Raw genomic sequence first — 12,131 nt, forward strand, 5'->3', positions numbered from 1 at the left:
GTGAACCAAAACAGTGCACAAAGTAATGCACAACATGGTGAACAACGACAGCAATAATGGTCTCCAACCCTGGTGGCCATTAAACTTCCCACCAAATATTTTCGCTCTCATATTTCCCATGAATTAATGTGGGGAAACCCCTCTGCTGAGAAACAGGCCAGGCCAGCAACTTGCAAACTCCTGCAAAAAACCCCACAATTAGCATGTGATAATATTCACCCTTCAAAGGTACCCCTTGAACCACGGATGCCCAACCGGGGGGAAGAAAACCGCGGTTCACCGCCCCCCGCCCACACGCTGAGCTTCTTTTTCATACATGCACGGGAGTAAAACGAGGGTCCCCGTTTTTATTAGCCTTGTTGGCTTCCCCCAGATGAATACGGCAACCTCCGGGTGCAAAAACGAGGGTTACGGAATACCTCAGAAATGGCCTTCGGGGTCAGAGACCAAACCACCCCGCCGTCTATCCTCGGACAACCGAAGAAGCCAAGCCGAAATGGGACGGCCGCGGCTTCTTATCGACTGGCTGACCGCAGCTCCGAGGAAGACTGCCCCTGCAGCTGGAGGCTTCGTGTGGCCAAGAGCGCCAGAAAGGAACGACCACGCGTGAGCGGAGGTGGGAATAAAAGCGACACGGTACTCACATCCCGGACGTGTAGGTGAATCCGACGAAGGGCAGGTGGTGGGCCGAGAAGGTGGCATGAGAGACGGGCGGCAGCATCTCCTAAGAGTCAGGGATGGAGGAGGAAGATCAGGGGGCATTTTTTCAGATGCCTGCTCCCTCCTGGGCACTCCAGGTGAGGCCAGAGGAGGGGGACGGGAGGCACTACCTTGCAGGGGGGCTCTTCTACCATTTCACGGTCTGTCCTCGAGATTAAGGGAAGGACCCCCTTCCCCGTTACCCCGTCACCAGCACTGGCTGGCCAGAGCTCCGTGGGAGACTCTAAGACAGTGTTTCTCAACCTTGGCATCTTTAAGATAGGTGGACTTCAACTCCCAGAATTCCCCAGCCAGCAATGCTGGCTGGGGAATTCTGGGAGTTGAAGTCCACCTATCTTAAAGATGCCAAGGTTGAGAAACACTGCTCTGAAATGTCCTGCATTTTTTTAACTGTTCAGTTGGTCCCCTTCTCCTGGGCGAAAGGCACCGGTCAGCAGTGTCTGCAGCCAGCCAGAACGATGCCAAAACGACACCACCCGCAGAGTAACGTCACTCCGTAATGGCTGCATTTATGTATTTGTGTCCTGGCACCTAATGCACACGGTCAAGTTATGGCATTTGCATGCTACGTCGTGACCAACATTTCATCATATGCCCTCTTGCAGATGCCACTACCAAGGTGGGGGGTGGGGGTGGGAATGCTTCACAGCACAATCTCCTTTCCGATAGTCTGCAGCCCCCCCCAACTCCCTCCCTTTTCATTCCCTGCCAAAGGGGTGGTGTGAATGTCCTTCTTTCGATTACGCAACCATCTTAGAGCCCCGCAGCTTCCTTGAAGGGAAGACCCCAGGGGGAAAAAAGCAACCTACAGGTCTTTCTCAACCTGGAGACCATTTCCAGGGAGGCTGGAAAACCCCTAGTCGCCCCCTTGCCCCTACCCACTCAATGACTCTTTTCAAGTGCCCCAGCCAGAGAAATTGGAGAGAAATTCTCAAGCTGCCTGGGAATAAAGTAGAAAAACGGAAGCCTCTTTTGCAGGGGCAAAAAAAAAACACCTCTGCAAAATTGCAAAGCAGATTTTAGTGCAGCATTAGGTGTATAACCAATTTGGTTTGCACTAAGTCCCAAATCTGACTCCTGGCATTTTTAGTCTAGAAAGAATTGGGTGGAAGGTGGCAGAAAAAGAAACAGAACTGGAGCCCTATTCAGGAGGGAGCAGCATGGCTGTGATGGGAATGAGTTTCCCCAAACCCTTGTCCATTCTTGGGCCTCCCATTTTGCCCTCATCTGAAGAAGTACACAAAGGGACCCTGCAGCGTAGCGGGGGCACCAGCTCTTCCTTGGGATGCCAGCGTGCCACGGCATCTCTTTTAAGAAACTCCCTTCTGTCCTGCGCCCTCCCAAGTTTCAATCAGCCCTCAAATGCGGTCACCCCCTCTTTCATGTAGGGAGGTGGGTCGCGGTTTGGCAACAGCTGGGGCAGTCCTGCCGACCCCACGTTTCCTCCACCAGCCTGGCGGGGAGGGCTGCTTTGCACTAGCCCTCCTTCGCAAGCACCACCATGGTCTGATGCCCGCCCGTTACCGATTCTTTTAGGGTGTCGTCGTCGACGTCAAAGTTGGAGGTATCGGCTGGGCTGGCCACCTCTGGGACGTAGGGAGGGGGGCTTTCGTAAATGTCGTCCCAGTCGATGCCCACAAAGAAAGGGTGGCGCTTGAAGTCCTCGATGCCGTTTTGGCCCAAGCGGACCTCTCGGCGACACAGCAGTTCCCGGATGAGGTCTTTGGCATTCTCCGAGACGTCGGTGATATCGGGTGGGAACTGCAGATGGTCCTAGAAGAGGAAGCAGAGGTGGGAATGAAGGATCACCAGGCACCTCAGCTGGCATCCTTGGCAGCTAGGAGCGGTAGGAGGTGCTGTGCTCTGCCGGGGACTCCAGAAACCAAAGTTCCCGGGGGCATCTGGGATCGTGGAGGCCAAACAGAAGGGGGCTGAAGCACGGAATGACGAGAGAGCAGATGCACGCCCCTTAGAATTTGCCCTGCATTCAACAGGAGAAGAGACTGGCACTCTACCCCACACAGATCTGACTAGCTTTGTGCCACTAGCGGACAGGGAACAAACACCCCACAGTGTGATCATCTGAGATGACTTGTGAAAGTAAGCCAAGCTGCGTTGTGAAGGAAAAGGCAAACATTTGCACCCAGGGCTGGCAGATAATTTGCCTCAGGGAGGGAGCTGCCTGAACCTTCTGCCTAAGGCAAAACAGTGTGGTCCATCAGCTATTGAATGGGTGCAAAATCCAGCTGTTGAGCCAGACAAATGGAAGAGGTACTGAGTGGTCCTCCGGGTTGCCAAGTGTCCTATCCCGAGTGGACTCCCCGTTTCCTAAATCTGAAGATTTCACAACAGAGATGGAAAGGAGGGCCATTCATTCACCCTGCACTTCTTCCTGGTCCTAATTGCTTAACTTTTTTTCTTCCCTCCTCATCCATTTTCCTTTTGTGTCGTGCCTCCTCGATAGTATGCATGCAGAAACAAATTGCAAACTCATGTTTTGGAAGCTTTTCTGCACAAGCACCCGCAAAAAAGTGAGTAAAACTTTAAGAATCCACAGTCTCTTGGATAAGCGACATTCATCTGCCTCCCAGGTCCTGTCTTATCCACGTGCCCGGCTCACTCACCTCGTGGTTCATGATCTTGCCATATGTCTCCACCAGGGACTCAGCGTAGAAAGGGGTTTCTCCAAAAAGCAGCTCGTACATGCAGACCCCGAGGGACCACCAGTCACACTCGGGGCCATATTTGCCTTGTCGGTCCTCCATGGCCTGCAGAATCTCTGGGGAGATATAATCGGGCGTGCCCACAGCCACCGAAGACTCCACCTGGGTGGGCGGGGTGGGAAGGGGGAGGGAAAGGCAGAGCCCAGTTTGGATTTTGCCATCCTTCAAATGAACAGGTTTATCCTTTAGATTAAGATCTAAAGATCCTTTAGATCAGTGTTTTTCAAACTTGGCGACTTTAAGATGTGTGTGTGGGGGGGGGGGTAAGATGCTGGCTGGGGAATTCTGGGAGTTGAAGTCCACACATCTTAAAGTCGCCAAGTTTGAAAAACACTGCTTTAGATCTTAGACCTAAGATCCTTTAGATCCTTTATGGACCTGGCTTAACTCTATACCTGGTCTTAGCTTAACAAAACATGCCATGTGCAACTAAACAGACCATCTTCAGGAAATGGACTGGTTCACCCCACAGCCGGTGCCCACCCTCTTTGGGCTGAGCCTAGGGCATCGCCTGGGCCCCCTTTCCTCACCAGCCCTATCAGGGCCAGCCTTCCCCCACCGGGCCAGGACATCCACCCCCATCCAACTCCACGCCAGGCTCACTGTGCCATCCGGAGACAGGCGAAGGCAGGAACCAAAGTCTGCCAGGCGGATGTGCCCGCTGGTGTCAATCAGAATATTGTCCGGCTTGATATCTCTGCGGAGCGAAGGGCAAGCCTTGGTAAGTCGTGGGCTCTCGCAAAAGTAGGGTTGGGGGACTGGAGTAAAGTGGGGCCCTTGATGATCTTCAAGGCCTTCCTTCACGCTTCATCAGTGTTGTCCAAACTTGGCCACTTTAAGATGAGTGGACTTCAACTCCCAGAATTCCCCAGCCAGCATGGCTGGCTGGGGAATTCTGGGAGTTGAAGTCCACTCATCTTAAAGTGGCCAAGTTTGGACAACACTGCGCTACATGCACAACCTGGTTACTGAATTAACCCTTTGGCTGGTTTGCACAAAACACCGAGTCATAATCTAAGCAAAGAATCTGGGCTTGTACCACATGCTCGATCACCAAAATATCATCAGTTGAGTTTAGCATGTTGTGCAAACACAGTCACTGGATCTTTAACCACGAAGCGCCTTGTACGAACACAGCCCACGACAGGGTTCACACAACCTTCTTACTTTGGTTATTGAATTAGCCCGTCTTCTGGGTTGGCCCCACCTACGAACATGGGGTGGTGAGCCTCCACAAATCCAGCCATGCTTAATATATCGCGGGAATGCAGCTAGGACTGTAAGGTTTTCCATGACTAGGTTAAACTAGTTGTGTGAATCCATTCCGTGTTTTTGCCTCTCTCGACTGGGGAGGAAAACAAGGCTGAGGTTGCTATGAATGTTCAATAAAGTGCAGCTGTGGGGTCACCACTGCCGTTGTGCCTTTCTTGTGCCCCGTGGACCCTCCTGGTTCAGTGCCAACTTTCCCACGTTAGGAAGGAAGAGACGTACCTGTGGACGTACTGCAGCTGGTGGAGAGAGTGGATGGCCAGGACCATCTCGGCCAGGTAGAAGCTGGCCATGTCTTCCGGCAAACGGTCCTCGAACTTGCTCAGGAGGGTGAGCAGGTCTCCCCCAGCGTAATAGTCCATCACCAGATACTGGCAAAAGAACGGCCAAACTCTAGCCTCTCTTCCCAACAGGAGCTCCAGAGGTGTGGACTTCAACTCCCAGAATGCCCCAGCCAGCAAGGCCCTTGCTGAGAATTCTGGGAGTTGAAGTCCACACCTTCCCCTAGGTTAGCTTAACACAAAAGCGTGCACAGCCCACGACAGCTTTTGAAAGGCAGCTTCCTAGAGTGTGACACCAGCTTTGTCCAAAATCTCACCCTTCCAAAAGGTTGAGACTGCCATCCCCAGAATCCTCGGCCAGCACAGCCAACGGAATTGTGGGGCAGTGTTTGCACAGGGGCCAGAGTGTAGGAAGATCAGCTGTTGCCAATCCCTTGTTTTCAGCTGGTTACCTCAGGCTGCATTTAGAACACAAAGCTACCGTTTTTTCATGTTTCTAGTCCATTGTGAGGAAGGATGCTAGGAATCCAATGGCTGAGCAAGATGGCATTCGCCGTTCGCCAGGCTTACTGCCGCTATGTACCCACAAAGACGGACCGCATTTTGGGGAGCAGGGGAACAAGGGAAGCCGACACCCCCTTTCTCAGGGCTGAATGCTAGAACTGGGCACAGATGGCTGTTGATCAGCGGGCAGAGAAACTACAGGCAAGTTTCTCCACATTTCTGCAGAGAAATGAAAAATCCTCCAGCTCCTTTCCCCAGGCAGGACTCTCCCTTAGCGGCATCTGGACCACTGGACATTCACCCTCCCGTTGTCTCTCTCTCACGCACACACATACACACTCATTCACACGCAACCCCACAGCTAAATGCCCGGGCTTGCAAGATACACTTATCCATGATAATGCAGCAACTGGCTTAATGAACCTGATTTCCTTGGTCCACGTGACCCACCAAACCTGTGACTTGGAGCCCAGGCTGGGTTTCGCGTGTCATGTGAACTGAGGAAATTGGGTTCGTGGAGGGCCCAAATGTGGCTGGCAGAAAACACCCCTCTCCGTCCACTTCACCCACATTCTCCTCCCCGCTGAAGGAAACCGCCAAAGCCAATTCTCCATCATGCAAGAGGCCGACATCTAAGAGGAAACCAGGTTTTTCTGCCCGGCAGGATTCGAAAACGTGCCTTCTCTTACCAGGTAGTGCTCGTCCTGGAAGGCGTAATGCAACGTGGTAATCCACTGCCGATCTCCACGCACAAGGACATCTCGTTCTTCCCGGAAACAGGCCGTCTGAAAGGAGGCAGACACAGAAGGTGAACCTGGGTGGAAATCCTCCCACTCCCGCCTCGACGGTCCAGGCCCAGAAAAAGCGTATTGTGGTTGATCTCCAAAAGGCAGCTGAAATGCGTGCGCCCAGCAAGGGCAAACGGATGCAGTGCTCTTGATCCGGAGGGTACCGGAAGCACCCTAACCCTACTGCACCCTTTCACACAGTTTGGGAAAGACCCCCATGATATCTTTGGCAAAGAGGGCCCGGTTGGAAATGAAAGGATGCCCAAAAGGCACACCTGCAGGAGGGTATCTCAACGGCCTTGTGCTCTGGCGGAGGGCACCGATGGCCCCGGGTGCCATCCGTTACTTAGCAAACAAGCAAAGGGAGCGAACCGAGAAGCCAACACTGTGGGTTTACAAACGTGAAAGGAAGGAATTAGAAGGGCGCGACTCTAAATCCTAAAAAGCGAGGCCAGGGAGGAAGCCGCCCTTCTGGCAGGGCAGAACGGGAGTCCTGATGGAGGGGACCACAACTGTTGGAGGACAGACCGGATCTCAGGAGAACAGCCCGAGAAGGGTGCCAGGATCATGAAAAGAATTACTGTATTTCTCCACGGGCGCCTTATTTACCTAGCTCACCCAACAATAAACTCTGCAGCAACACAGTCATAAGAATTTTATGAATATTTATATTTTTCTCGGCTGCCATACGTATTCATTTTGCGCCGTACTGTACTTGTTCTAATGGTTTTTATGATCATTTGCCGCCCAGAGTCACTTGGCTGAGATGGGCAACTATGGGAACTAAAATGAATAAAGAAACAAGCAAAGAAACAAACGGGGATGCCATCAACGCGACAGAAATTAAAATAAATACAGACACACGCACAAACTTGTATGCCACCGACTCCCAACATGCGTGGCTCACAACCAGCAAACGAAGAAATTACAGTAATTTAAATTTAATTTAAAGAAGAACAGGGTCTCTGTGCATGGGTGGGGGGGTTGAGGAAGCCCCTGTCCCCTCTCCCCATCTTCCCACAACCACCCAACCCACGTGAAGGCTAAGAAAGTTTCTGGATTTATGAAACAAACGAATCAACGGAAATGAGAGAGAAGCTAGAGATCCAGCTGTAAATGACGAAAATGACCAAATTACACTGTCATTTTCTTGGCAACGGTACAGACACAGTTTGCTACTGCCTTTCTCCAGGCGCTTAGAGCTTGGGGTCTCCTAGTGGTCTCCCATCCGAGTTCCAACCCTAAACTTGCGGAGGCCACTTTGACTTTGGCAGATGTTACCCCAGAGAACGCCCCATCTGAAGCACCCCCCTTCCCTCCCGAAAGGCTCTCGGGCTAGAGGCGAGCCTGGGAAACAGCACCTCCATCCTTTTCAGCATCTCCCACTTGTGCAGAATCTTCATGGCGTAGACTTTCTCCGTCTGCTTCATCCGCACCACGGCCACCTGGAAGGAGAGAGGAGGACAGAGATGGGGGGCGGCCCCGTTTCACTGGACCCAGATTCTGGCCCCCTGCGGGTGGGAGGGCGTCCAAGGGTACCCTGGCCACCAACAGCGGGGAGATGGAGAAAAGAGAAGAAAATGATTTTTGATCTCAAGTGTTTCTCAACCTTGGCAACTTTAAGATGGGTGGACTTCAATTCCCAGAATTCCCCAGCCAGCATGGCTGGCTGGGGAATTCTGGGAGTTGAAGTCCACTCATCTTAAAGTTGCCAAGGTTGAGAAACACTGGTCTACACTCACCTCACTTGAAGGGTTGATTTGTAATTAGGAACCAGAGGTTTTTAAATAATAGTGAGTGTCATAAATATAACAATAATTGCTGCTATTATTATTATTATTATTATTATTATTATTATTATTATTATTATTATTATTATTCAAGTGCCACTTGGGCCATCGGCATTATTATTTAATTGTTATTAACTCAAACAAATTAATTTAAACATTATTAATTTAAATAATAAATTATTCTTCTAGTACCGCTTGAAGACCATCGGGATTGACAAAATCGCCATCGGTCCATTGCAAAGGCAGCTTTACTTGGAAGAGCTTCCATCCTGCGCCGATGCCTTGAACCCCATCAGACAACAACACCTGCCTATCCCAGGTCCTTGGGAAGGGCTGATAGATGGATAAAAATGCCAAATGCAGTCTAAACATCTGGATGACTGTGCAATCAACCATCATCATCATCATCATCATCATCATCATCATCATCACAACAATGATAATAGTAAACCCTAAAGGCGTTTATGGGACAAGCAAGTGGAGGCAAGGAACAAAGTCATTTTATTTTGTTTTAAAATAATATTTAAAGTATTATTTGTACACCACTTGGAGGTTATGTATGAACAGGCATTAAATAAATAAATGCACTCAGAAATTACCGTACGTCTCACATCGCCCCCAGTCTAGTCATGTGCAGTAAAACTGCATTTTCCATTTAAAGCGTTCTCTCACACTTGGGCCTAAGCAGGTTGGTGAAAAACCTGGGGATTGTATTCATCCAACAAGCTAAGATGGTTAGTTTTAACCTTGGTTTGTTTTAATCTTGGTTCGTCTTTCTGGTTAGGGTGCGTGCGAACCCAGCCAGGTCTGATGCACGGAGCGAGGCCAGGAAAAGAAAAATGAGTTTGTTCAGGAATCCGGGTAAGGCCGTTGTGTGAATGCGTGCATCTTCTGACGTGGCTCGGGGTACACCCCTTTTCCGGGGACTCACCTCGCCAAAGGCCCCCCTTCCGATCACCTTCAGGATCTCGAAGTCATCGCGACACAAACTCAGCTGCTTTGCACGGGCAACCAACGGGGAGGCTGCGGGAGAGGAAGCAGGAACAGAGTCATTCGCCACCCAGACCGGTCAAGATCCAGCAGTTAGGCGTGCACGGCATGCCGAGCGTGAGTCATTTTAAACTCGGTTAGTTTCCTGTAGCCCGTTTGGTTCTTGGGTGATTCGGGTGCATCCAGAACTGAGTAAATTCTGTACCAGGTTGAGGGAACCGTGAATATAGGGTTTCTCCTAATGTTTACATCTGCTTTTAAAGCTCTCTTTTGACTGCCTGCTTCCCATAATAAAATTAACCTGGTTACTGAATGTTCTGGCTTCACATAAATATCAGATCCCCCTCTGCCAACTAATCGACTCCTGGTTTTCTTAGCAGCGATATGGGAAGGGTTTGCCTACGGTCTTCCGGGCTGATTTTTTCACTTTGTTGGATGCCCGGCCTAGCCGATAGCCATGTGATCTCCTAGTGGTCTCCCATCCAGATCCTAATCAGGTCTGAGCCCCAGCTGCAGAAAAAGGCAGAGTCCTTGGAACAGACAGTCCTGCCCTGCAACAGAGGGGAACAGCTTCTGCCACCACCCCTCTTTCCTACCCATTATCTGCCCCTGTGACTGTTGCCCTCCCGACTTTGTGCAATCCTGTTTGGTGCAAATCCATGCTTGGTGCAATCCTGAATCAAAACAGATTCCCAGCAGGGCTGCAGGTCAAGCAAGTTTCTGGACTTGGTTTATTCTGATCAGCAGCACAACTCTACCTGCTAGACCAGTGTCGTCCAGACTTGGCCACTTTAAGATGAGTGGACTTCAACTCCCAGAATTCCCTAGCCAGCATGGCTGGCTGGGGAATTCTGGGAGTTGAAGTCCACTCATCTTAAAGTGGCCAAGTTTGGACAACAATGCGCTAGGCCCTTTGTGCTTCCGATTGCTAGGGTCCTGCCCACTGCACTCGTTGCTCCCCTGGGAGGCGGCAAGGGAACCGACAAAGCAGGGAAGCACCAAAGCCACAGCTCTCCAAGCCAGACACGGAGCTGCGGTGAAACGACTGGTTCTCCCGCCTGCTGCTGCCTCGGCCGTTGCCCTGGGTGGGACTGGCTGCGTGTCCCGCCCCGCCTGCTTGGCGAACCTGCTCCGGGTCCAGGGCCTGCTCTGTTCGGCAAGAGAAGGAAGCCTCCAAGCCACGCCCTGCTTAGTCGGAACGAGAAATGCGCCGCCAGGCACTGAGGCACTGCAGCTTGGCTTCTTTCTATGGAAAAGGCCAAGGTTCTAGTCCTCAGGGTGACAGGGAGCCCTGGCTGGGCCAAACAGGCGTCCCAGAGGGGGGAGGGGGAGACTTCAGGGCCCTTCCCCATTTTCTTTGGAAGGTCTTCAGAAAACTGACTTAGCCCTTGATCTGCGCGCTTCACCGCCAGCTGTGGACCTCAGGGCAAAATGTGCCCAGGCGCATCTCTCGCCCGCAGGCAACGCCGTTCCTGGCTCACCCTCAGTCAGGCCTTGAGAATTCAAGGCTGACGAGTTCCTTCTTCTGCTCAGCTCAGGAACGGCTGTCGCAGTTTGCAAATCTGGTGCCCGCCAGGATGGGGGTCCAGCGCTGCAATCCCCACTCAGCTGCCCCTTCCGATGCTCCCTTTCGTTCCTAACTGGGGCTGCCAAGAAAGGGTCTTGGGCACTTTTTCCCTGGCATCCTATTTCTGCCAGACACGTGTAGCAAGCACACCTGAAGCATCAGAGGCCTCCTCTGGCCTCTGAAGTTCGCGTGGACTACCACTCCTGTTATCCCCAGAGCCATTCTCTTCTAGAGCAGGGTTTCTCAACCTCGGCCACTTTAAGAGGGGTGGACTTCAACTCCCAGAATTCCCCAGCCAGCATTCCTTCCTTCCCCATGGCTGGCTGGGGAATTCTGGGAGTTGAAGTCCACCCCTCTTAAAGTGGCCGAGGTTGAGAAACCCTGTTCTAGAGGGCCCCAGGTCAGGGGAATTGGTTTGCCCATCAGTAGGAAAGCGCAGGATCTCAGGATAAACTTTTGACGGAGCATCGCTTATACACAAACACACGATACAAGGGGGAAATAAGAGGCTGTCTTATTTTAGTAAGAAGAACGAGAAGCAGGAGGAAGAGAAGCCCAATTAAAATTAATTTATATTAGTCCAGGATTAAACCAGGTAGTAGGTAAGTGAAGGAGAGCTTTATTGATCAGGGATCACGTACAAATTTCTCTCCTTAGTCCTATCCCCTCCCTTCCTTCCCTCCCTCCTATCTCTCCTTCCTTCCTTCCTTCCTTCCTTCCTTCCTTCCTTCCTTCCTTCCTTCCTTCCTTCCTTCCTTCCTTCCTTCCTTCCTTCCTTCCTTCCCTCCCTATCTCGCCTGCCTGCCTGCCTGCCTGCCTGCCTGCCTGCCTGCCTGCCTTCCTTGCTTCCTTCCTTCCTTCCTTGCTTCCTTCCTCCCTTCCTTCCTCCCTTCCTTCCTTCCTTCTTCTCTATCTCTCCTTCCTTCCTTCCTTCCTTCCCTCCCTCCCTCCCTCCCTCCCTCCCTTCCTTCCTTCCTTCCTTCCTTCCTTCCTTCCTTCCTTCCTTCCTTCCTTCCTTATCAAGGTGAAGCTGGGAGCTGGCACTTTGCTTCGCAGCACATCTGCTTCCGTTTACATTTTTGGAAAATTTTATATTAAAAAAAAACTCAGACAGGAACATGGGATAAAGCAAGGAGACTCACTCGGGGCAGACCTCCACGAGCCCCATGGTGGGGATCCCATCCTTACACTTCCCAAACACCCACGAGAGCTCCTGAGCAGAAACTACTCTTGGATTCTGCCCACCATGCAGAAAAGGGTCCCGGATCCCTGATTTCCAATAACTGCCATGGGACAATCGCTGGTTCCCTCTTTCGAAGAGGCCTATGTTGTGGCTCCATTCACACAACACACTGAACTGGGTTCGTTAAAGACCCGGCAGGTCAAAGCTCGGTTGGTTGGTTGGATGGCTTTGTATTCTGGGCAAACCCAACCATTGATGAGTCTGTCGTTTGGCGCGTTGCACAAAAGGGTTATTGCAGTCCCTACAACAGCCACGT

The 12,131-nt window shown here is 51.5% G+C and overlaps 1 protein-coding gene across 1 annotated transcript in view; it reads right to left on the bottom strand.

The window, feature by feature from the left end:
• Window positions 1–12,131, bottom strand: part of CDC42BPG (CDC42 binding protein kinase gamma) — a 53,150-nt gene that overhangs the window by 24,830 nt on the left and 16,189 nt on the right. The window contains exons 2-9 of the mRNA XM_088151183.1: window positions 9,007–9,098; window positions 7,647–7,730; window positions 6,187–6,282; window positions 4,935–5,083; window positions 4,047–4,140; window positions 3,345–3,545; window positions 2,245–2,493; window positions 645–724 (exon numbers count right to left, since the gene is read on the bottom strand). Of these exons, the coding sequence (XP_088007309.1) occupies window positions 645–724; window positions 2,245–2,493; window positions 3,345–3,545; window positions 4,047–4,140; window positions 4,935–5,083; window positions 6,187–6,282; window positions 7,647–7,730; window positions 9,007–9,098 (1,045 nt within the window). The remainder of the gene's footprint in view (window positions 1–644; window positions 725–2,244; window positions 2,494–3,344; window positions 3,546–4,046; window positions 4,141–4,934; window positions 5,084–6,186; window positions 6,283–7,646; window positions 7,731–9,006; window positions 9,099–12,131) is intronic.

This window comes from Python bivittatus, unplaced genomic scaffold, assembly GCF_059951505.1.
Source record: "Python bivittatus isolate LINGU-HERP-01145 unplaced genomic scaffold, Pbiv_v1 ctg000660_np1212, whole genome shotgun sequence".
NCBI classification, from domain to species: Eukaryota; Metazoa; Chordata; class Lepidosauria; order Squamata; family Pythonidae; genus Python; species Python bivittatus.